The following is a 22,579-nucleotide window of genomic DNA, read 5'->3' on the forward strand; positions in this document are numbered from 1 at the left end:
GACCAGTCAGGTAAATACTGTGGCAACAAGAGCAGGTCAGAGGCTGGGAATTCTGAGGAAAATAACTCACTTCCTGACTCTCCAAAGCCTGTCCACCATCTTCAAGGCACAATCATGAGTGTGATTGAATAGCCTCCACTTGCTTGGATGAGTGCAGATCCAACAACACATGAGGCTAGACAACATCCAGGACAAAGCAGCCTGCTTGATTGGCATCCCATCCACCACCTTCAACATTAACTCCCTCCACCACTGATGCACAGTGCCAGCAGTGTGTACCATTTATAAGATACACTGCAGCAACTCACCAAGGCTCCTTCAACAGCACCTTGCAAACCTGTGACCTCTACCACCTAGGAGGACAAGGGCAGCAGACACATGGGAATCCCACCACCTGCAAGTTTCATTCCAATCCACATGCCATCCTGACTTGGAACTATATCCCTGTTCCTTCACTGTTGCTGAATCAAAATCCTGGAACTCCCTTCCTAACAGTACTGTAGGTGTATCTACACCGGATGAACTGCAGCGGTTCAAGAAGGCGGCTCACCACCACCTTCTCAAGGCCATTTAGGGATGGGCAGCAAATGCTGGCCGAGCCAACGACGCCCACATCCCCCAAAAGAATAAAAAGAGAGAGGTGGAGTGGCAGAGGTTTAAGGAGGAAATTCCAGAGGTTAGGGCCTCAAGAGCTGAAGGTATGGCTACGAATGGTAATGCAATTAAAATGGTGGATATGCTGGATGCTAGAATTGAAGAAGTGTAGAGATCTCAGAGGTCTGAAAGGGGTAAGGGGGTCACAGAGATGGGGAGGGACGGAAGCAAAACCATAAAGCGATTTGCAGACAAGGATGAGAATTTTAAAATCGAGGTGTTTAACTGGGTGCCAAGGTATGCCAGCAGGCCCAGGGGTGATACAGAAAAGTGACTTGGAGCAAGTTAGGTACAAGCAGCAATGTTTTGGATGAACACAAGTTTATGTAGGCTGGAAGATGGGATGGCAGCCAAGAGAGCATTGGGATATTCAAATCTAGAGGTAACAAAGGCATGGATGATGGTTTCAGCAGCAGATAAGTTGAGTCAAGGTTGGAGTCGGGCAATGTTATGGAGGGGGAGGAAGCAGTCTTGGTGATGGAGTGGATATGTGGTCAGAAGCTCATCACTACAACACCAAGATTGTGAATAGTCTGGCTGAACTTCAGTTGCCAGGGAGAGAGATGGAAACAATGGTCAGGGAACAGTTCTGGGGATCGAAGACCATGGCTCAGTCTTCCCATATTAATCTGGGAGAGGTTTCTGCTCATCCAATTCTGAATGTCAGGCAAGAAATGTGACAATGCAGAGAGGAGCCATGGGAAGTGGTGGTGCGATAGATCCAGGTGTCATCAGCGTAAACATGGAATCTGATGGGTTTTTTCAGATGATATTGCCAAGGGGCAGCATGTAGATTAGAAATAGGAGGAGGCCAAAACCTGTCAACTCCAGATGTAATGGTGAAACAATGGGAAGGGAAGCTAGTTTCATATGATTCTCTGGCTTTGATTTGATAGATAAAACTGAAAGCAGTTCCACCTTGCAGAATAGGCGATAGAGGAGGATTTTATGGCCAACTATGTCAAAGAGGCCACAGGTAGGTTGAGAAACATGAGCAGGGATAGTTTACCACATGCAATGTCCTTTATGACTTTAAGGACTGCTTGAGTACTATGTCAGGGAGAAAACCGAATTGGAGGGATTCAAACGTGGAATTGCTGGAAAGCTGGGTAGAGATCCGGAAGATCTTCAAGAGCTTTGGAAATGAAGGGAAGTTGGATTTGGGCTGGTAATTTACAAGGACAGAAGGGTCAAGGGTGGAACTTTTGAGGAGAACTGATGGCTACCGAATTGAAGAGGAAAGGGACAGTACCGGAGAACAGGGAGCCGTTAACAATGTCAACTAACAAGGGGACAAGGAAAGGAAGCATCTCTTGCAAGTCTAAACAATAGCTACCCACTTCTTTGCCCTAATGGATTCACCCTTAGTCCTTTCATCAGTTAGTACTCTTGGCTTCACTGTCTCCACTGACCTTAAGTTGGAAACCCTACATCTTCTCCATTGCTAACTTTGTTGCAAAACTCTTATTTTCTTCCCAAAATCCCTCAACTCTCTATAAAGCCTATAAGCTATCTATAAAAATATATATGAGATGCCATTTGGGGATCAAAGGTTGTGAGGTGACTATCACCTTCTTTACTAGATGGGTCTTGGCTAATGTTTCATTAACGAAAAGGAGGCTGATCCCAGATTGGAAGTCCTCTCTGGATCTACAGCCTCTCACTTCAACTCCTGTCCACCCTTTCTCGTGGTGAACCCTGTAAACCTCTACTTCATAGTGGAGGGATAGACGTTGGGAGGGTGAAACAATGTCCACCGCATCATGGAAGATGACATCAAGTATTTGGTACTTTCAGCAGATATGGCACAATGTTCACAGTGTGCACTGTGGTGAAGCACAAAAGTACGTCCATCCATTGCAGCTGCCAAGCTATCTAGTCATCTCCGATCCTCCTCGTCTTTGGGGTCATGCAAAAGCAGCCAAGAGTGCAGGGCAGTAGCACGCATCCTTCCTCCACGATGACTAAATGTCAGCTGTAAAGTGCAAACACACAACCCGAGTCCTACAGCAATGGAAGCAGGCAAAGGGACAGATGCAGTCACACTGGAAGTCATAATCCTCATTCTGCACATGGGTGGTCCTTAGATAATGGTCAGTCACCAGATGTACTGGAAAATATCATCAGTGTCAGGCAGCACAATGTGATGATTTAGCTCCCCTAATTAGGGATGCACAGCTAGCTGGTTTTCAGCAGAGGAGCTAATAAAAGGAGACCTAGACAAAGTTTGTTTCTTAAATTACTGCCTTGCATACCACAGCTGGAGTGACTCGATCTAGCTGACACCCTTAAAAACAGCCTAACAAACTTCTGTATTACAGACCACCTCTCTTAGGGAAACACTATAGCTGACCACCCCACGTGGAGGCAAGCACTGACATTTGATTCAACATGTTTCAAGGACCATCTCTGCCAAACTTGCAAAATCCAACATTCTCAGAGGAAGGCCAGAGGTGACACAGCTGCAGATGTTTCCCTAAGGGCCAAAAAGAACATGAATTGCCAGTTCTGTGGACATTCATGCTAATCCCACATCGGACTTTTTAGTCATGAGAGGACCCACGGAAGATGAAGAAATCATTTGCAGCTTGGACATACTCAAACAACAAGGAGCCTACCACAAGATGAGGTGCCATTCCGTACTCTTGAACAGAATGCAACAATATGCCTAACATTTGACAGGGAATCCTTCTCTCACCACAGCCTTTCAACCTCACACTGCCTCAGTCTATCTATTGACACCACCGTGTCATCTAATGAGTTGGAGATGGGGTGGAGCTTAAGGCAAGCAAGTATATTTTGCAACCAGGTGTGATTAACTGAGGAATCTCCATTCTGGTCAGGGATCATAACATTATGTTAGGCAACCATCTTTCTGGGTGCTTTCTAATTTAATCAACATTACTATGCTAAGTACACCTTCAGCATATTTCTCTTGTTCCTCCTTAGCTTCAGATACACTATTAAACATACTCTTTCTTGAATCTTCACTGTTCAATATTAACATGAAGACTTATCTCAAAGTTTCCTACTCATATATAATGTTCTCCTTTCCTCCTACAGTCCAACCTCCTCCACCTTCAGGTAACACGCCCTAACAGGGTGTTGGTGATCATGGACTTCCATTGGATTGGCCCATGATTATGCTCGGCAAAGTACTGCAGTGGTTTGCTGTTGCCTTCTGCAATGTGGCTGACCAGGAAACTCTCCCGCTCTTACCACCTGCCATCAGGTGTATTGGAAGGATTTACAGGCTGATAATCGTCCTGCTTGACCACGTTATGAATGCACCTTCCGTGACCCATCATGTCCTGAAGTGGGGCTTGAACCCGGAGCTTCTGGCTCAGAGGTAGGGATGCTACTACAGTGCCACAATACCTCCTACAATCCATAGCCTTTTACAGCCTAAGCTTGGAGTCACCTAATCGCTCGCTGAGAAACTCACCTTTTCTCCTAAGCTTTCAACCTGGCTCCACCCAGGATCCACAATAAAAAAATACAGTGAACATTTATTAAGTAACAAAACTCTTAATGAACTGCCTTAACATCTACACAGTGAGATGGAATAAAAATGGTTAAATATGTTCATGGTAACTCATCAGTGCTATTGTTCTTCAGGATACAAAGTATATTTGACTTTCAGAAAAAAGATAGATTTTTCTTCAAATCATTAAGCAGAAAGTGTTATTTTGAAAGAAAATCATTCAGTGAAAGGTTACAGTTGATCCTCTTAACACAAGCTACAGTGATGGGATTATGGCTTCTGTGATTCCAGTCATGGGTTTTCCTGCAGAATTATATATCCACTAAAGAATGTTGCTTGCACAAAAATGTGCTCAAAAACTTGGAAATAAAATGGCTGCCACAAAGGTTAGGCACAACAGCTTACAGTGTGAAAACTATAAATTCTGCACTTCTATCCCAATATTGCAAGATGCTGCTGCTATAAACAATGCAAGCTCAATAAGGATTCAGTCCTTAAAAGATGGACCAATTAGGTCAAAAACTAAAGTGTATGTTTTTAGCTCTGGATTTAACTGTCACATGTAAAGGAAGTCATATTGAGGCAAGTGGATAAAATGCTGAAGTCAAGATATAATGGCAAATCTATGCTCAAACCTTAGTAAGAACAATTTTGTGTAAAAGCAACATACTCATGGGTACCAATACCCCTCAAATCCTTCTTCCCATTCTAAAAGCAACATTCTCTTCCCTAGTCCACTCCTCAGTCACTCTCAACACTCATCCCCTTTCCTACACCACTTTTCCATACAAGTAGGAGATGCAAAACCTGCCCATTTGCCTCCTCCCTTCTCACCATCCATAGGTGCAAACACAACTTCCGAGTGAAGCAGCGATTTACTTCTTTCAAATTAGTATACTGTATTCGCTGCTCATGGTGTGGTCTCCTCTACATTGGGGGGACCAAACACAGACTGGCTGACCATTTCGTAGAAGACCTCCATTCAGTGAGCAAGCATGACTCTGAGCTTCCTGTGGCTTATCATTTCAACTCCCCACATTGCTGCAGCACTGACCTTTCTGTCCTTGGTCTGTCACTGTGTTCCAATGAAGGTCAACTCAAGCTTGAGGAACAGCACCTCATCCTTCAACTCAGCACTCTATAGTCTTCTGGACCAACACTGAGTTCAACAATTTTAGCTCATAACTTCTGACCCCATCATGTTTTGTGTGTTTTTTTTTTATTTGCTGGTTCAGTATTTGTCTGGTTTCTTTCTTAATCACTTCACTTTGCATACACATGGCTGCTATCCAGCCCTTCACACTTCATCTAGACATATCATTTGTTTTTTTATTTTACCCATTACAATCCCTTTGGCTTTTGAACCGTGAAACCTTTTGTCATTTAATCTCTCCTGTCCTCCACTCTATCACAGACCTTCCCTTGTGTTTCTTTTCTCCCCACCCTCCTCACTTTTTAAAAATTCATTTGTGGGATTTGGACATCACTGGCTAGGCCAGCATTTATTGCCCATCGTTAATTGCCCTTGAGTGGTGAGCTGCCTTCTTGAATCGCTGCAGTCCATGTGATGTAGGTACACCCACAGTGCTGTTAGGGAGAGAGTTCCAGGATTTTGACCCAGCAACAGTGAAGGAACAGCGATATCGTTCCAAGTGAGGATGGTGAGTGGCTTGGAGGGGAAATTCCAGGTGGTGGAGTTCCCACGTGTCTGCTGCCCTTGTCCTTCTAGATGGTAGTGGTCATGAATTTGCAAGGTGCTGTCTGAGGAGCCTTGGTGAGTTCCTGCAGTGTATCTTGTAGATGGTGCACACTGCTGCCACTGTGCATCGGTGAAGGAGGGAGTGAATGCTTATGGATGGAGTGCCAATCAAGCGGCTGCTTTGTCCTGGGTGGTGTCAAGCTTGAGTGTTGTTGGAGCTGCATTTCATCCAGGCAAGTGGAGAGTATTCCATCACATTCCTGACTTGTGCCTTGTAGATTGTGGACAGGCTTTGAGGTGAGTTACTTGCTGCAGAATTCCTAGCTTCTGACCTGCTGTTGCAGCCACAGTATTTATATGGCCAGTCCAGTTCAGCTTCTGGTCAATGAAAACCCCCAGGATGTTGATAGTGAGGGATTCAACGATAGTTATGCCATTGAATGCCAAGGGGCAATGGTTAGATTCTCTCTTTGCTCAAAATCTATCACGTTCCTAACTTTTCTCAGTTCTGATAGAAGTTCACAGACCTGAAACGTTAACTCTGTTTTCTCTCAACAGATGCTGCCTGGCCTGCTGAGTATTTCCAGCATTTTCTGCTTTTAAATTAACCCTTTTGTGCAATTTGGGCCTCCACAATAGAAGGAGAACATAGAGGCAATAGAGGGCACAGCATGCATTTACTAGGATGATATGCGGTATGGGGAAATATAAATATGAAGCCAAGACTTCAAAAATTGAAGCTTTTTTGTTAAAAGAAATTACAGGGGAATTTGACAGAGGCATCTAAAATTCTGATGTGATGAAACAAAGAAGATAGACCTGACTGTCTCCAGGGAGAGAGGGGACCAGAATGATGGAACACAGATATACAAGAGTTTAGGACAATGAACAGCTCAATGATTCAAACAGCGGAGTGTGGTACTGCTGCCGGCAAGTTTGGTAAAGGTGGAACACAGTGTCTACCCTGTTACATAAAAACACAACCTGGCATAAAGGCACAATTTCCAAAAGACATTTGATAAGGTGTCACACAAAAGGTTAATACACAAGATAAGGGCCCATGGAGCTAGGGTAATATTTTAGCATGGATGGAGAACTGGTTAATAGGCAGGAGGCTGAGAGTAGGAATAAATGGGGCATTTTCATGTTGGCAGGAATGATGAATGGAGTATCAGAAAGAACAGTGCTGGCGCCTCAACTATTTACAACCTACATTAATGATTTAGACAAAGCGATGGAGAGTAATATATTCACGTTTACTGAGAACAGAAAGTTAGGTGGGAATGTAAGCTATGAGGAGAACACAAAGAGGTAGCAAAGAGATTCTGGGCCTGAACTTCCTCAGAGTGGCAAACAGAGTCAAATTCCCAATACACTCCTAGTTTTTTACCTTAATTTTTTTCACCCTGTCCTGGCCAGGTCGGGCCTCTGGGAGAGGGGGGGTGGTATCAGCAAGGGGGTGTCAGGTCGGCACTGGGGTGGAGGTGTGCTGGGGCAAGGAGGACGGTGCGGTTGGGGTGGTGGGGGGTGGGGTGGAAACAGAGAAAGAATCCCTGTGGGTTGGGGAATGTTGCCCCTTGGGGGTAGGGGGAAAGTGGTCAGGGTGATGGAGGGAGACCCCTGGGGGGTCAGAGGTGTGGGGTAGTCCTGTAGGGTGGTTAGTTAGGGGTGTGTGGGGAGTCCCATGGCTCTGTACAATAGTTACCCAGAGATTAGAAGAGCTTCTAACTACCTCTGGGTAACTACTGATGTAACCTAGTCGGAACCATCCGAAGTTTGCAATTTAAATTGCATTTTCGTTTGGTTCCCAGTGCAGGGCAATTGGCCAGGGGAAGTTTGCACTTCTGAGCAATTGCTGTGCAAACCTTACCTGTAAACCTCTGAAGGGGATTCCCCAGCGCATCTTTGGGGTGCCCCCCAATACGACGCCCTGGAGCTCGGAAGATACGGAAAGGTTAAGTGGTTGGATAACACAGTGACCAATGGAGTATGAAGTGGGAGGTTATTCACTTTGGAGTAAGAATAAAAAACAGAATATTTATTTGAAGACATGAAATTTCTAAAAATTGATGTTCAGAGAAGCTTGTGTTAACGTGTAAAAGGAACACAAAGTTAGCAAGGTTAGCAGGTATATAAGTGATTAGGAAGGTAAATGGTGTGTTGACCTTTATTACAAGGGGATTGGAGTGCAAAGTATGGGACGGAATTAATGATCCGTCAGAGGAGAGTTTGGAGACAGGGAGCCATTTGATTGGGCTGAAGGGTGAGGAGTAGAGATCCCATGCCTTCCCAGCTTCCTCCTATCAAGCTCCGGGTGGGAAGGGAGGTCTTCCTGCCCAGAGGCCAATTGAGGTGCTTAAGTAGCCAATTAAGAGTCATTTAACGCCCTCATCCCATTGCTGCTGGTATTCAACTAGTGGCAGCTGGGGAATACACCACAGGAATATAGGAACATAAGAAATAGGAGCAGGAGTAGACAATTCGAGCCTCTCCACCATTCAACTGGATCATGGCTGATCTTCTATCTCACTGCCATTTACCCGCACTGTCCCCATACCCCTTTAATATCTAAAAATCTGTCAATCTCTGTCTTGAACATACTCAATGACTGAGACTCCACAGCCCTCTGGAGTAAAGAATTCCAAAGATACACCACCCTCTGAATGAAGAAATTCCTCCTAATCTCAGTCCTAAATAGCCTACCCCTTATTATGAGACTATGTCCCCTGTTTCTAGACTCGCTAGCCAGGGGAAACATCCTTCCTGCATCTACCCAATTGAGCCCTATAAGAATTTGTACATTTGAACGATATCATCTCTCATTCTTCTAAACCCTAGAGAATACAGGCCCAGTTTCCCCAATCTCTCCTTATAGGACAATCCTGCCATTCCAGGAATCAGTCTGGTGAACCTTCGCTGCACTCCCTCTATGGCAAGTATATCCTTACTTAGGTATACACAATTCTCTAGGTGTGGAATTGCAGTACTCCTGTACTCAAATCTTCTTGTAATAAAGGCGAACGTACCATTTGCCTTCCTAATTGCTTGCTGCACCTGCATATGAGTTTTCAGTCACTCAAGAACAACAATACTGAAGTTCCTTTGGACATCAACACTTCCCAATCTCTCAACATTTAAGAAATACTCTGCATGTCTGTTTTTCCCGCCAAAGTGGATAACATCACATTTTTCCACATTATAATCCAAATTCTTATCCACTCAATAAGCCTGTCTAAAACCCCTTGAAGCCTCTTTGCATCCTTATTCACAACTTACATTCCCACCTAGTTTTGTGTCATCAGCAATCTTGGAATATTACAACTGATCCCCATATTCAAATCATTGATATGGGTTGTGAATATCTGAGGCCCAAGCACTAATCCTTGTGGTACCTCCACTAGTCACAGCCTGCCAACCTGAGAATGACCCATTTATTCCTACTCTCTGTTTTCCTTCTGTTAACCTATTCTCAATCAATTTAAGTATATTAACACCCTATCCAGTGTGCTCTAATTTTGTTTATAAACCTCTTGTGTGGGACATTATCAAAAGCCTTTTGAAAATCCAAATACACCACATCCACTGGTTCCTTTTTTTCTATTCTACTAGTTACATCCTCAAAAATACACCAACAGGTTTGTCAAACATGATTTCCCTTTCATAAATCCATATTGACTCTCCCCAATCCTACCATTATTTTCTACCTGTCCAGTTATCAGCTCCTTTATAAAAGATTCTAGCATCTTCTCTACTACTGGGTCCGTAGTTCCCCATTTTCTCACTCCTTCCTTCCTTAAACAGTGCGGTTACATTTGCCACCTTCCAATCTGCAGGAATCGTTCCAAAATCTATAGCATTTTGGAAGATGACCACCAATGCATCCGCCATCTCTACAGCCACCCCTTTCAACCCTCTGAGGTGCAGATCATCAAGTCCAGGGGATTTATCAACTTTAAATCCAATTAATTTCTTCTGCACTACTTTTTTACTATTGCTAATGGGCAAAATCTTCCCAGATTTGCACAAAGTGTAGTAGAGGGTGGGAAATAAATTGTTTTACCCACCGGCTACAATGGTGGGTTTTCGCGTCATGTCGTCCCATTCTTACCTCATTAATTATGTAGCCACAGGAAACACGCCATCTCACTGGTGGGCAGCTTCCAATTTGCCCGCCATGCAATTACCTCACCACTTCCTCATGCAGGAGGCCATATTTAAACTACAGCCACGAACACACTTATCAATGTTTGCAGCCCACGACTGCTCCAGTGAAGACATAGCACCAAAAGCCAAGAAGAGTACAGCCCCCCGATTCAGTGAAGCATCCCTGGGACACCTTCTCGATGCAGTGGAGGCCCACCTCAATGTCCTCTACCCCCTCTCTGGTCACAGGAGGCCCGTCAGTCTCACCATTCTGGCTTGGGAGGCAGTGGCAAAGGTGGTCAGTGCCAATGCTGCAGACAAAGAGGTCAGCCATGCAGTGCAGAAAACGGTAAATGATCTCATCCATGCCACCATGGTAAGACAACCATCTTATCACTTGCCCAAGCCCATCACACATTCACTGGCATCTCACTCACTGCCAGCTCAAGGGACATCAACACTCATTCTCTCACACACACACCCTCACATTTCCATCTGACCTCATCTCCTCTGGAGGCTGCCTCCTCAACCCTCACCACCTTAAGGCCACTTACACAAATCAACATGTGCCTGCACACACACACACACGCACACACACTGGGATACCCCCCTTGCCCTGCAACCTCTTCCCTTGCCCAAGACCACTTCTTACTGTCCCCCAAGCAAGCCCTAGCCCTGCAGCTATTGAAAAGCCACTCCCACCTTACGGCTGGTCTGGTAGGTAAAGACCTGCCTGTGTGCCCCCCTAAAAATGATGCGGTGCGGCCTGCAAAGCCTGGTGCTGATGGCCATGAGTGCTGCCCGAAGCATGGTAGGCAAACAAACCTCAAAGACCTGAGCGAAGTGCAGCTCATCAGGTGTATGTCGCTTACATACAGTTGTGAAACACGTCAGCATGACTGGATGATCCAGCATGGGGGATGATTTCGGTGAGCAGGGCTTATAAAGAGATGCTAAAGTATTGAAATTAGATTCCTGATATGCAGCGGTAGGAAATACAGCCATTGACAGGTGGAGCAGACGATTGCAAACTGGTTTCACGACGGTGTGAGACCAATTTTTGGCCATCTTGCGTCTCTCCACCACCCCCCCACCCCGCCTGCCATGATGCTCAACGCCAACAGGGCTGGGAAATTCTGGCCAATGTCTTTTCAGTGCCTCATGCTCACTAGTCCCTTGTATTTGGTATTTTTGGGACAATTGCTGTATCTCTCTCTGTGAAGACAAACACAAAAGTATTTGTTTCGTTTCTCTGCCATTTCCTTATTCCCCATTATAAATTCTCCTGACTCTGGCTGTAATGTGTCCACATTTGTCTTTGCTAATTTTTTCCCTTTTAAATAGTATAGAAACTTTTACAGTTGCTTTTATGTTTCTCACCAGTTTACACTCATATTCTATTTTCTCTTTCTTTATCAGTTTCTTGGTCTTCCTTTGCTGAATTCTAAAAAGCTCTCAATCTTCAAGTTTACTACTTTTTTAGTCACTTTCTAAGCCTCTTCCTTTAATCTAATGCAATCTTTAACTTCTCTTGTTAGCAAAAGTTGCACAATTTTTCCTGTTGGGTTTTTGTTCCTTAAAAGGAATGAATATTTGATGTAAATCATGTATTAATTCCTTAATTGCTACCATTGTCTGTCTACCATCATAACTTCTAATGTAGTTTCCCAAACCACCACAGCCAACTTGCCCCTTCATAGTTTCCTTTGTTTAGATTTAAGATCTTCGTTTCAGACTGAACTACATCTCTTTCAAACTTAATGCAAAATTCTATCACATTGTGGTTCACTCTTGCCTAAAGGCTTCTTTACAGCAAGATTATTGATCATCCCTTTTTCATTACACAATACTAGATCTAAAATAGCCTGTTCTTCATACTGTTCTAGAAAACCATTTCATATACATTCCAGGAATTCGCCCTCCACAGCATTATTGCGAATTAGGTTTACCCAGGCTAAATGTAGATTGAGGTCCCCCATGATTACTTTATTATTCTTGTTACATGTACCTCTAATTTCCATGCTCTACATTACCACTAATGTTAGGTGGCCTATTACCAACTCCCACCAATGTTTGTTGCTCCTTGGTGTTTCTTAGCTCCACCAAAACTGATTCTACATCTTGATCTTCCAATCTAAGATCCTCTCTCACTAGTGTACTGATCTCATCCTTTATTAATAGTGATACCCCATCGCCTTTTCCTTTTTTTGCCAATCCTTCCTAAATGTCGAATAGTCTTGAATATTCAATTCCCAGCCATGGTCACCCTGCATCCATATCTATGTTACGGCAATTAGATCATACCCGTTTACTTCTATTTGTGCCATCAATTCGTCTACCTTGTTGTGAGTGCTGCATGCATTCAGACAGAATGCCTTTGATTCTGCCTTTCTAACGTTTTTCCATACTTTGACCCTATTTGATGCTGGCCTTTGTTTCCATTGTCTTCCAATATCGATTACGACTTTTCTTACGACCATTACCAGGTTTGTTTCTGTCCTGTCTGAATTCCCTCTCTGGTTCCCACCCCCCTGCCAAGCTAATATAAAACCTCCCAAACAACACTAGCAAATCTCCCTGAGAGGATATTGAAGAATCCTGCTCTGGACACCATGAAGTAGGCTTCCAGTCTGGAGTATGTTAACAGCAAATCTTTATTAACAACTCATAACTATGTGCATATTTATAGTAAAGGTATAAGTATGGAGTTGACCCCATTCCAGGTCTTAACCCAACTGTGTCCATCTCCAAACTGACCCTGGCTCTGGGTCAGATGTCTTCTTACATCACTGTGTAGGCGGTACTGTACTCAGTCTCACATTAACACTTTATATACCAGACCCTTCTTGTGGTGATGGTTGCTTTTAGGCCAGCCTTACTGATTAAGGGTCACATGGTCAGAACAGCTGATCAACACCAAGTGTGAGGAATCTCATAAGGGGGTGGAGTTTTCAAAGCCTAGGGGAATGTATTGTAGCCTTGCGAGAAGCGTACAGCTAATCCAACAGCTCTGTAAATGAAATTCAGTGTTCAACTAAAGAAGCCTCTCGGTAGTACATCTCTACATCTGGCAACGAGGATAAATGATCCTGGTGTTACCTCTTGCCCTACAACTGTGAGTATCTTATTTTAAAGGAGGAAAGAAAGAAATAGAATATATACTCAACAGGATGCCTCACTTCAGGAAGATCAACCCATTTGACTCCTCCGCGGAGGACTGGAGTCAATACATCGAGCGGCTCAGGTTTTATTTCCAGGCCAACAAAATAGGGGCAGAGGCAAAGCAATTCTCTTGAGCGTCTGTGGGAGCCAAACCTATAACCTTATTCCCACAGCCCCAAGCACGCCTGACTCCAAATTGTTCAGTGAGCTCGTGGATTTAGTGAAGAGCCATTTTCAGCCCAAACCATCGGTCACTATGCAAAGATTCAAATTTAATACAAGGGTGAGGGCTCCAGATGAATCGACTGCGACTTCTATTGCTAAGCTGAAGCAATTGTCAGAGCATTGTGATTTCAGAGCAACTTGAATGACGTGCTATGGGATCGGTTAGTTTGAGGCATATGCAATGACGCATTCAGCGTCGAATGCTTGCAGAAGTCGATATGACTTTTAAAGGTGCAATGGAGATAGCACTGGTCATGGAAGGCACGGAAAAAGATTCACAGGAGCTACAGAGCTTGAAAAATGGCACCGTTTACCAGTTTGGCAGCCAGTTGTGGTGCCAAAACTGCTGAAGCAGCTGCGAAGCGGGAATCGTTCCCAATCACCCAAAAATCAAAAAAATATACCGGAGGCAATTGCCCTGAAATTGAAATGTTACCGATGTGGGTGTAACCACACTCCTGAAACATGTAGATTTAAGGAAGCCAGGTGCTGTTACTGTGGCACAAGAGGACATTTGATAAAGCAGTGCAGAGCTTAGTCCAGAGTGCCAAGTAACTAGACATCAAAGATGTTAGAATTACATAACATGAAAGGGCCTGAAGTAACTGATTCTAACATTCACTCTCTTTTTAATCTTAAAGCAGTCAAGGCAGACCCTATTACAGTCACACTCCACGTGAATGAGAAGCCTCTAGTTATGGAGGTGGATACAGGGCTATCAGCCTCAGTGATGGGTGAGCACACATTTCAGTGCCTGAGAGAAGGTACCCAACCCTTGAGCCTGGAGAAAACTTCTGCCCAGTTGAACACTTACATGGGAGGTGCAATTAAAGGAAAAGGCACCGCCATGGAACCTGTGAGCTATGGGCAGCAGTCAGCCCAGCCCCCAGTAATAATACTTGAAGGACCAAACTTTCTGAGCTGTGATTGGCTAAAAGAAATCAAGTTAATTTGGTCCAAGATTTTTCAAGTGCAAGCAGGAGGACTGCAAGGTTTGTTGAAAAAATACAACAGTGTCTTTCTCAACAAATTAGTAAAAATAAAAGGCTTGCAAGCCAAGATTTATGCCGATCCAGAGGCAATTCCCCGATTTCTTAAGGCAAGACCGGTACCATATGCCTTAAGAGAAAAAGTGGATGCTGAGTTAAACAGGTTGGAAGGACTAGGCATAATATAGCCGGTTCAATTTTCAGAATGGGCAGCACCTTTCATTCCCATACTGAAACTGGATAAGACCGTCCGCATTTGCGGCGATTATAAACTAGCAGTGAATCAGGCCGCCAAGTTGGATAAATATCCAATTCCAAGAATTGAAGACTTGTACGCAAAGCTGGCAGGAGGTCAAACCTTCACGGAGTTGTAAATGAGCCACGCGTACCAGCAACTTGAGTTAGAAAACACACCCTGGGGGTATGTCACAATAAACACACACAAAGGCCTATTCCAGGATACACGCCTACCTTTTGGCATGTCCTCGGTATATGCAATATTTCAAAGGATGATGGAGAGTCTGCTACAGGGACTACCACGGTTTATATTATACCTTGATGATGTCCTCATAACTGGATCGACAGAGGCTGAGCATTTACCAAATTTAGAGGAGGTATTAAAAAGATTTCTGGAAGCTGGAGTTCGCCTAAAAAAGGAGAAACTCACTTTCCCAGCCACTGAGGTTACCTATCTGGGGCACCATGTAGACACACGAGGATTACACCCCGTGGAAAAAAAAAGGTTAAGGCGATAAAGGAGGCGCCTCTCCCCGCAAATATAATGGAACTCAAATTATTTTTAGGGATGGTAAACTACTACAGATGATTTTTATCCAATTTATCAACTGTACTGGCCCCCTTGCACAGACTGCTGAAGAAACACCATCGTTGGTCCTGGAAGGCTCCACAGGAGGAAGCCTTCAACGGAGTAAAACAACTGCTGCACTCCTCAACCTTGTTAGTGTACTTCAACCCATCTAAAGAATTGATATTGACCTGCGATGCCTCTCCATTTTGTGTTGGTGCAGTGTCGTCCCATGAAATGGACGACGGCTCTGAGGCAAATAGGTTACGTATCATGAACCCTTTCAGTGGCCGATAAAAGTTATTCGCAGATCGAGAAGGAAGGACTGTTAATAGCCTTCAGAGTTAGAAAATTCCACCAGTACTTACATGGCGGGCACTTTGCTATCATTTCCGATCATGAACCACTTTTGGGCCTTATCAAAGACAAAGCTATCCCACCGATAACCTCGGCAAGAATTCAGCATTGGGCATTATTTCTGTCCGTCTACAAATGCCTTTCAAGCACCGACCTGGGATACACATAGCAAACGCAAACGCTCTTAGCCATCTACCCTTGTAAGAAAGCATCGTGTGTACTCATGTACGCCAAGAAATCATCCTTGCATCAAATTTCTTAGACACATCACCCGTTTGTATGAAGCAGATCAGGAAATGGGCCAATTTAGATCCGCTTCTGTCCAAAGTGAGAGACCAGATACTTACAGAATGGTTAAATGAGCCAGTCTCCGAGGAAATGAAACCATTTCTTACCCGCAAATACAAATCAAGTTGTCAGGATGGCATCATACTCTGGGGACCAAGTCATTCCTGTACCAGGCAGAGAACTGCTTCTAGCCGAATTACAGAGCACTCATCCTGCCATTTCCAAGATGAAAATGCTCGCCAGGAGTTGTGTGGGGTGGCAGGTATAGATGCAGATATTGAGAAGCTAGTCAAGCACTGTCAACAGTGCCAACTGCAGCAAAAATTGCCAGCCGCTGCCCCCCTACATCCTTGGGAATGGCCTGGCCGGCCATGGGTGCGGATCCATATGGACTACATGGGTCCATTCCTAGGCACAATGTTTTTGCTTCTAATTGACGCACACTCAAAATGGATGGAGATTTTTGAGGTGAAACCACTTACGACGCATGCTACCATCAAAAGGTTACACCAATGCTTTTCGACTCACGGATTGCCCGAAGTTATTGTATCAGACAATGGAGCCGTATTTACAAGTGCAGAATTTCAGAACTTCACCAGTCTAAACGGCATTAAACACATCTGAACTGCGCCTTACCACCCAGCATCAAACAGACTAGCCGAGAGAATTATTCAAACTTTCAAGTCAGGACTAAAAAAATTGTCGGGAGGAGCCTTGGAAACCAAAATCTCACGCTTCCTTCTTAGCTACAGCTCGACTCCGCATGCAACCACTGGAGTTCCACCAGCAGAACTGCTTATGAAACGTCACCTCATAACGAGATTGAGCTTCGTATTTCCAAATCTGCCAGGGAGGGTAGAGAAGAACCAAGGTAATCAGAAAACAAGCCAAGATTTGCATAGTAGAGCCCGGAAATTTGTGGTAGATGAAGTCGTATATGTAAGAAACTTCGGTGGTGATCCAAGTTAGATCACAGGGATTATTGTCTGAGAGACCGGACCCCTTTCATATCAAGTTGACATGGAAGGTCAGATCGTTCATAAACACATGGATCAACTTCAGGAGCAGGGAGACACTTCCACAGTCAGTGTTGCCACCGAGGAATGGTTTTTTTCTCGGAGCACTGAGACAAACGATCACCAGCAGCTCCAAGAAACAAAAATTGTGCTTCCGAAATCTCTTGATACCGATTCCGCACAGATTAAGCACAAGCACCTCATCCATGTGCTATTATCGAACCCATAAGCGCCGAAGTACCTGATCGACCTGTTATAGACATAACTGATGTCTCTGTTGAATCAAATAGTAACGAAATGCCTGTTTCAAAAAAGGTACCCACTATAGCAGTTCCTGTTAGTATCGATCCTGTAGGAGAGCCTCAGGCTATAGAGTTACACTGCTCTACCCGAAACAGAAAACCTCCTCAACGACTTGATTTGTAATTGCTGGGCCCAAATATATAATCTGAATTCATGACAAAGTGCAAGTGCGATTATTTCTAAGATTTTTGATATTGTTTTCTTTTTCACCTGTAGAAAGTAATTTGTGTAAGGAATGTAAAACAAGGAATTAAAGGGATGTGATGATTATTGCTTTAAGGCCAGCCTTACAGAGTAAGCGTTACGTGGTCAGAACAGCCAATCAACACCGAGAGCGAGGAATCTCATAAAGGGGTGGAGTTTTCCTAGCCTGGGAGATTGTATTGTAGCCTTGCTAGAAGCAGGCAGCTATTCCAACAGCCCTATAAATAAAGTTCATTGTTCAACTCAAAAAGCCTCTCGGTAGTGCACTTCTACACTTCTACTCCAGATATTGGTCCCAGACCTGCTCGGTTGTAACCATTCCACATGGTACAGGTTCCACCTGCCCCAGAAATGGCCTCAGAAACCTAAAGTCCTCCCTCCTGCACCATCTTTCCAGGCATGTGTTTATTTGCTCTATCTTCCTATTGCTATATTCACTAGCATGTGGCACTGGGAGTAAACCGAAGATTATTGCCTTTGAAGTCTTGTTTTTAAATCATTTTCCTAGCTCCCTAAAATCTGTTTACAGGACGGCATCACTCTTTCTAGCTAGGTCGTTGGTACCAATGTGAACCACGATCTCTGGTTGTTCACCCTCCCCTAGAAGAATGTCCTGAGGCTGCTCAGTGTCATCCTTGACCCTAGCACCAGAGAGGCAACATACCATCCTGAAGTCACATCTACGGCCGTAGAAATGTCTGTCTAATCTCTGAACTATCGAATCCCCTACCACTATTGGTCTTCCATTCTTCTTCCCCCTCCAGTGCAGCTGAGCCACCTGTGGAGCCACGGACTTGGCTCTGGCTACACTCCAGAGAGCAACCATTGCCCTCACCAGTATTCAAAACGGAAAACTGTTTAGTGAGCAAGATGGACTCAGGTGGCTCCTGCACTACCTGCCTGGTCCTCCTAGAATATCTGGCAGTCGCCCATTCCCTCTATGCCTGCTCTCTCTTAACCTGCGGTGTGACCACCTCCCATGTAGGGAGACCATCCAGCAAATCCCATCAGGTTTCGCTGCAGCCTACCAGGGGTTGCCTCATTCACAGGCACTCTGTCCTTGATCAGAGGACGCAGTATCGGGAAGGGGGGGCCTGCTGAAAAGCACCCAACTGCCCTAGCTTCTGACCCCCTTCCCCGCTCACTGGCAACCCCGTCCCGATGACCCCCAAGCTGCCTATACTCACCTCTATTGATGGATCTATGGCCAATCCCTCCTGCAGGCTTAGGTGTAGGATTGGCAGTGGTCACCAATCCCGGTGGGACTACCAGTACTGGAGAACTACCCGTCTCTGATTGGCCAGCAGATCCTGGGGCGGGAGTTTCACTTTGTTCAGGGCTTAATTGAGTTGGAGGCCCAGTGCTGGCCACATAAGTACCTGCCTCAAAATAGGTCTGGGCTGCCGGGAGAGAAAAGTTTTCCAACCGGTGGGCAGGACACCCATCACCCATCTCAAATACGAACATACGAAATAGGAGCAAAAGTGGGCCCTTTGACCCTTCAAGCCTTCTCCGCCATTCAATAAGATCAAGGCTGATATGTTAGTTTTGCAAATTCCACATTCCCTCTACTCCTGACGACCTTTGATTTCCTTGCCCAACAAGAATCTATTTACCTCTGCCTTAAACATATTCAGTGACGCCTCCTCCACCGCCTTCTGAGGCTGAGTTCCAAAGTCACACAACCCCCTGAGAGGAAAAAATTTCTCCTCATCTCTATCCTAGAAGGGCAACCCCAACCCAACAGTGTCCCTTAGTTCTGGACTCACCCACAAGAGGAAACATCCTTTCCATGTCCACCTTGTCAAGGCCATTCACGATGTTATATAATTCAATTAAGTCAACCCTTACTCTTCTAAATTCCAGTCTGTCTAACCTTTCCTCATATGACAATCGCTCATTCCAGGTATCAATCTAGTAAATCTCCCCTGAACCACCAATGCATTTACATCCCTCCTTAAATAAGGAGACCAAAACTGCACACAATATTCGAGATGTGGTCTCACCAATGCCTTGTATAACTGAAGATTATCATCCTTATTTTTATGTTCAATTCCTCTCATGATAAAGGATAGCATTCCATTAGCCTTCTTAATTACTTGGTGTACCTGCATACTAACTTTTTGTGACTCATGCACTAGAACACCAGGGTCCCTCTGCACCTAGGGATTCTGCAGGCATTCTCCTTTTAAGTAATACTCTTTTTTTATTTTTCCTGCCAAAGTGAACAACTTCACATTTTCTGATATTATACTCCATCTGCCAGATTTTTTCCCACTCACTGAACCTGTCTATATCTGTCTGCAGCCTCCTCATGTCCTCTTCACAACATGCTTTCCTACCTACCTTTGCGTCATCTGAAAATTTAGCTACCATGCCTTCACTCCCCTCATCTAAGTCATTGATATAAATTGTAAAAAGTTGAGGCCCCAGCACAGACCCTGCGGGACTTTTTTTTATTGGTTCACGGGATGTGGGCGTCGCTGGCCGGCCAGCATTTATTGCCCATCCCTAATTGTCCTTGAGAACTGAGTGGCTTGCTAGGCCATTTCAGAGGACATTTAAGAGTCAACCACATTGTTGTGGGTGCAGAGTCACATGTAGACCGGACCAGGTCAGGATGGCAGATTTCCTTCCCTAAAGGACATTAGGCACATCCTGCCAATCAGAAAATGACTCACTTATGCATACTCTCTGTTTTCTGCCAGCCAGCCAATCCTCTATCCAGGCTAATATGTTGCCCCCTACACTATGATCTTTTTTTCCTCAATAACCTTTGATGTGGCACCTTATCAAACATCTTCTGGAAATCCAAGTACAGCACGTCTACAGGCTCCCCTTTATCCACAGCACATGCTACTCCTTCAAAGAACTCTAATAAATTGTTTAAACATGTTTCCCTTTCACAAAACAATGCTGACTCTTCCCAATTACCTTGAGTTTCTCTAAGTGCTCATCTATAGCCTCCTTAATGATCGACTCTAACACCTTCTCCACGACAGATGTCATGCTAACTAGCCTATAGTTTCTTGTTTTCTGCCTCCCTCCCTTCTTGAATAGAGGGGTTATATTTGCTACTTTCCAATCTGATGGAGCCTTTCCAGAATCTAGCGAATTTTGGAAAATTAACACCCATGGAGTCTTGTTACATGTGTAGCACTTTGGTGAGACCACACCTAGAACACTGTGCAACCGTTTTGTCTCTATATCTATGGAAGGATATACTTACTTTGGTGGTGATACAACCAAATGTCATTGGATTGGCTCCTGGGATGAGTTGGTTGTCCTATGATGAGAGGCTGAGAAAGTTGGGCCTGTGCCCTCTGAAAGTTAGAAGAATGAGAAGTGATTTCATTCAAATATTCAAGATTCTGAAGGGACTTGACAGGGTAAACGTAGAGGTATGCGTGCCCCTGGCTGGGGAATGTACAACACAGGAGTACAATCTCAGGATAAGGGGTCGATCATTTAGGTCTGAGATGAGGAGATATTTCTTCACTCAGAGGTTTGTGAATCTTTGGCATTGTCTACCCCAGAGGGTTGCGGGTGATCCATCAGTGAGTATATTTAAGGCTGAGAGAGAGAGATTTTTGATCCCTCAGGGTATCACGAGATATGGAGGGTGGGTGGGAAAGCAAGGTTGAGGCATAAGATCAGCAATGACCATACAGAATGGCAGAGAAGGCTCGAGGGGCCATATGGTCTACTCCTACTCCTATCTCTTATGGTAATTTCTAATCAATGCTAAGGTCATAGGGATAGATATCTGATGACTAGTTTCTAAAGCTATTGATGTTTACAATGGGAATTCATTCTCATGGCTTTGGGATTGGGCTATTTTTTAGACCATTGGATAGCACCTGAATAAATATCAATGTTCATGCTGCAGACTTCAGCTAATCCACATCAGTGATATTTAGATGCTTATGGTTACATGCTGAAGTCATTGCACACAAAAGTATTGGGCCCACACAGGAGGAAATGCCAGTTGGGAGGGTTCATGGACCTCTGTAATAGGAGTCAGTTCTTTCTTAAAAATCATATAACAATCATCACTGCAACCAAACCACAGACATAAACAGAGAATTGAGATCAATACGAAACCTTAGGAAAGAATCATCTGTTGTCATTTTCCAAAGCTCCTGGTATTTCTACCATTTCCTTTGCTTTTTTATCAATTTTCTCCCTTCCTTGCTTCTTGCGAGGGCATCACTCCTCACAGCAAGAGGAGAGCTGGGATTTTCACAGTTTAAAATAGCGAGAGGAGAGCTGGGATTTTCACAGTTTAAAACAGCGAGGTGAGCCAGGAGTTCAGAGTTCGGACATGGAGAGCAGATCTGTGTGAGAAGGGCTGCGGTGGCAGGAAATACAAACCGGCGGCAGAGGAGGAGGCCCAGCACACAGAGAGCGCACCTGCGTCAGGAGCTCAGCAGGGGCAGGAGATAAAAAACTGGCGGCAGAGAGACCCTTCAACCTGTTTCTATCTGTCAGAGCCAAAGTGTGATGTCACAGGAAAACAGGTAGGTGATTGGTGGGTATCGTTACCCTGTCTCTTTTGATTGGCCAAGTGGTTTGAATCAGGAGACATTGGCCGAGAGTTTCCAGCTCTGTCATGGGTGGGACCCGCCGGGGGCGAGGCAGCACCCCAGCCAGAAGTCCATTGACTTGTGGTGGGACCAGACGATCCAGATGGTGGGCGGGTGCGGAAAATCCCGCTCGTTATTACAGCTGAAGAGTACCGGTAAGAAATTCACTTTTAAACATTTAACATCCAAATTAATTAATTACGTAGAATAGAGGTGGCTGGGCAGGCGGTGTGTTGTAGCTGTAGTATGTGGGGCCTGGTGGATGCTGGTGCGATCACATCTGCAGCAAGCGTTGGCTGCTCGAGGAACTTCGGCTCAGAGTTGATGAGCTGGAGTCTGAGCTGCGGACACTGTGACACATCAGGGACGGGGAGAGTTACCTGGACACTGTGTTTCAGGGGGCAGTCACACCCCTCAGATTAATTACATCAAATTTGGTCCGTGGTCAGGTACAGGAAGGTGTGACTGTGAGTGAGGCAGGCATGGGGATCCAGAATTTAGCTTTGGAGGAGCCTCGGCCGGTGCCCTTGTCCAATAGATACGAGGTTCTTGCTCCTGGTGTGGACGAGGGCACAGACCGCAGGCAGGATGAGCAAACTAACCACAGCAATGTAGTACAGAGTGCCATTCGAGTGGGAGGAGAAAAGAGAAATGTAGTAGTAAT

The 22,579-nt window shown here is 44.8% G+C and overlaps 1 protein-coding gene and 1 pseudogene across 4 annotated transcripts in view; both read right to left on the reverse strand.

Moving 5' to 3' along the window:
* The window catches only part of inpp4b (inositol polyphosphate-4-phosphatase type II B), a 915,802-nt gene that overhangs the window by 508,069 nt on the left and 385,154 nt on the right, over positions 1 to 22,579 (reverse strand). The window contains exon 1 of one of the 4 annotated variants that reach the window (XM_078539244.1): positions 3,687 to 3,748. The exons of the other annotated variants lie outside the window; for them this stretch is intronic. Coding sequence (XP_078395370.1) covers positions 3,687 to 3,690 — 4 coding nt within the window. The 5' untranslated portion in view covers positions 3,691 to 3,748. Of the gene's footprint in view, positions 1 to 3,686; positions 3,749 to 22,579 lie in introns of those variants that run through there. 4 annotated transcript variants of the gene reach the window in all.
* On the reverse strand, positions 16,923 to 17,130 carry LOC144688892 (U11 spliceosomal RNA; annotated as a pseudogene).

The sequence above is a fragment of the Cetorhinus maximus genome, chromosome 1, assembly GCF_964194155.1.
Source record: "Cetorhinus maximus chromosome 1, sCetMax3.hap1.1, whole genome shotgun sequence".
NCBI classification, from domain to species: Eukaryota; Metazoa; Chordata; class Chondrichthyes; order Lamniformes; family Cetorhinidae; genus Cetorhinus; species Cetorhinus maximus.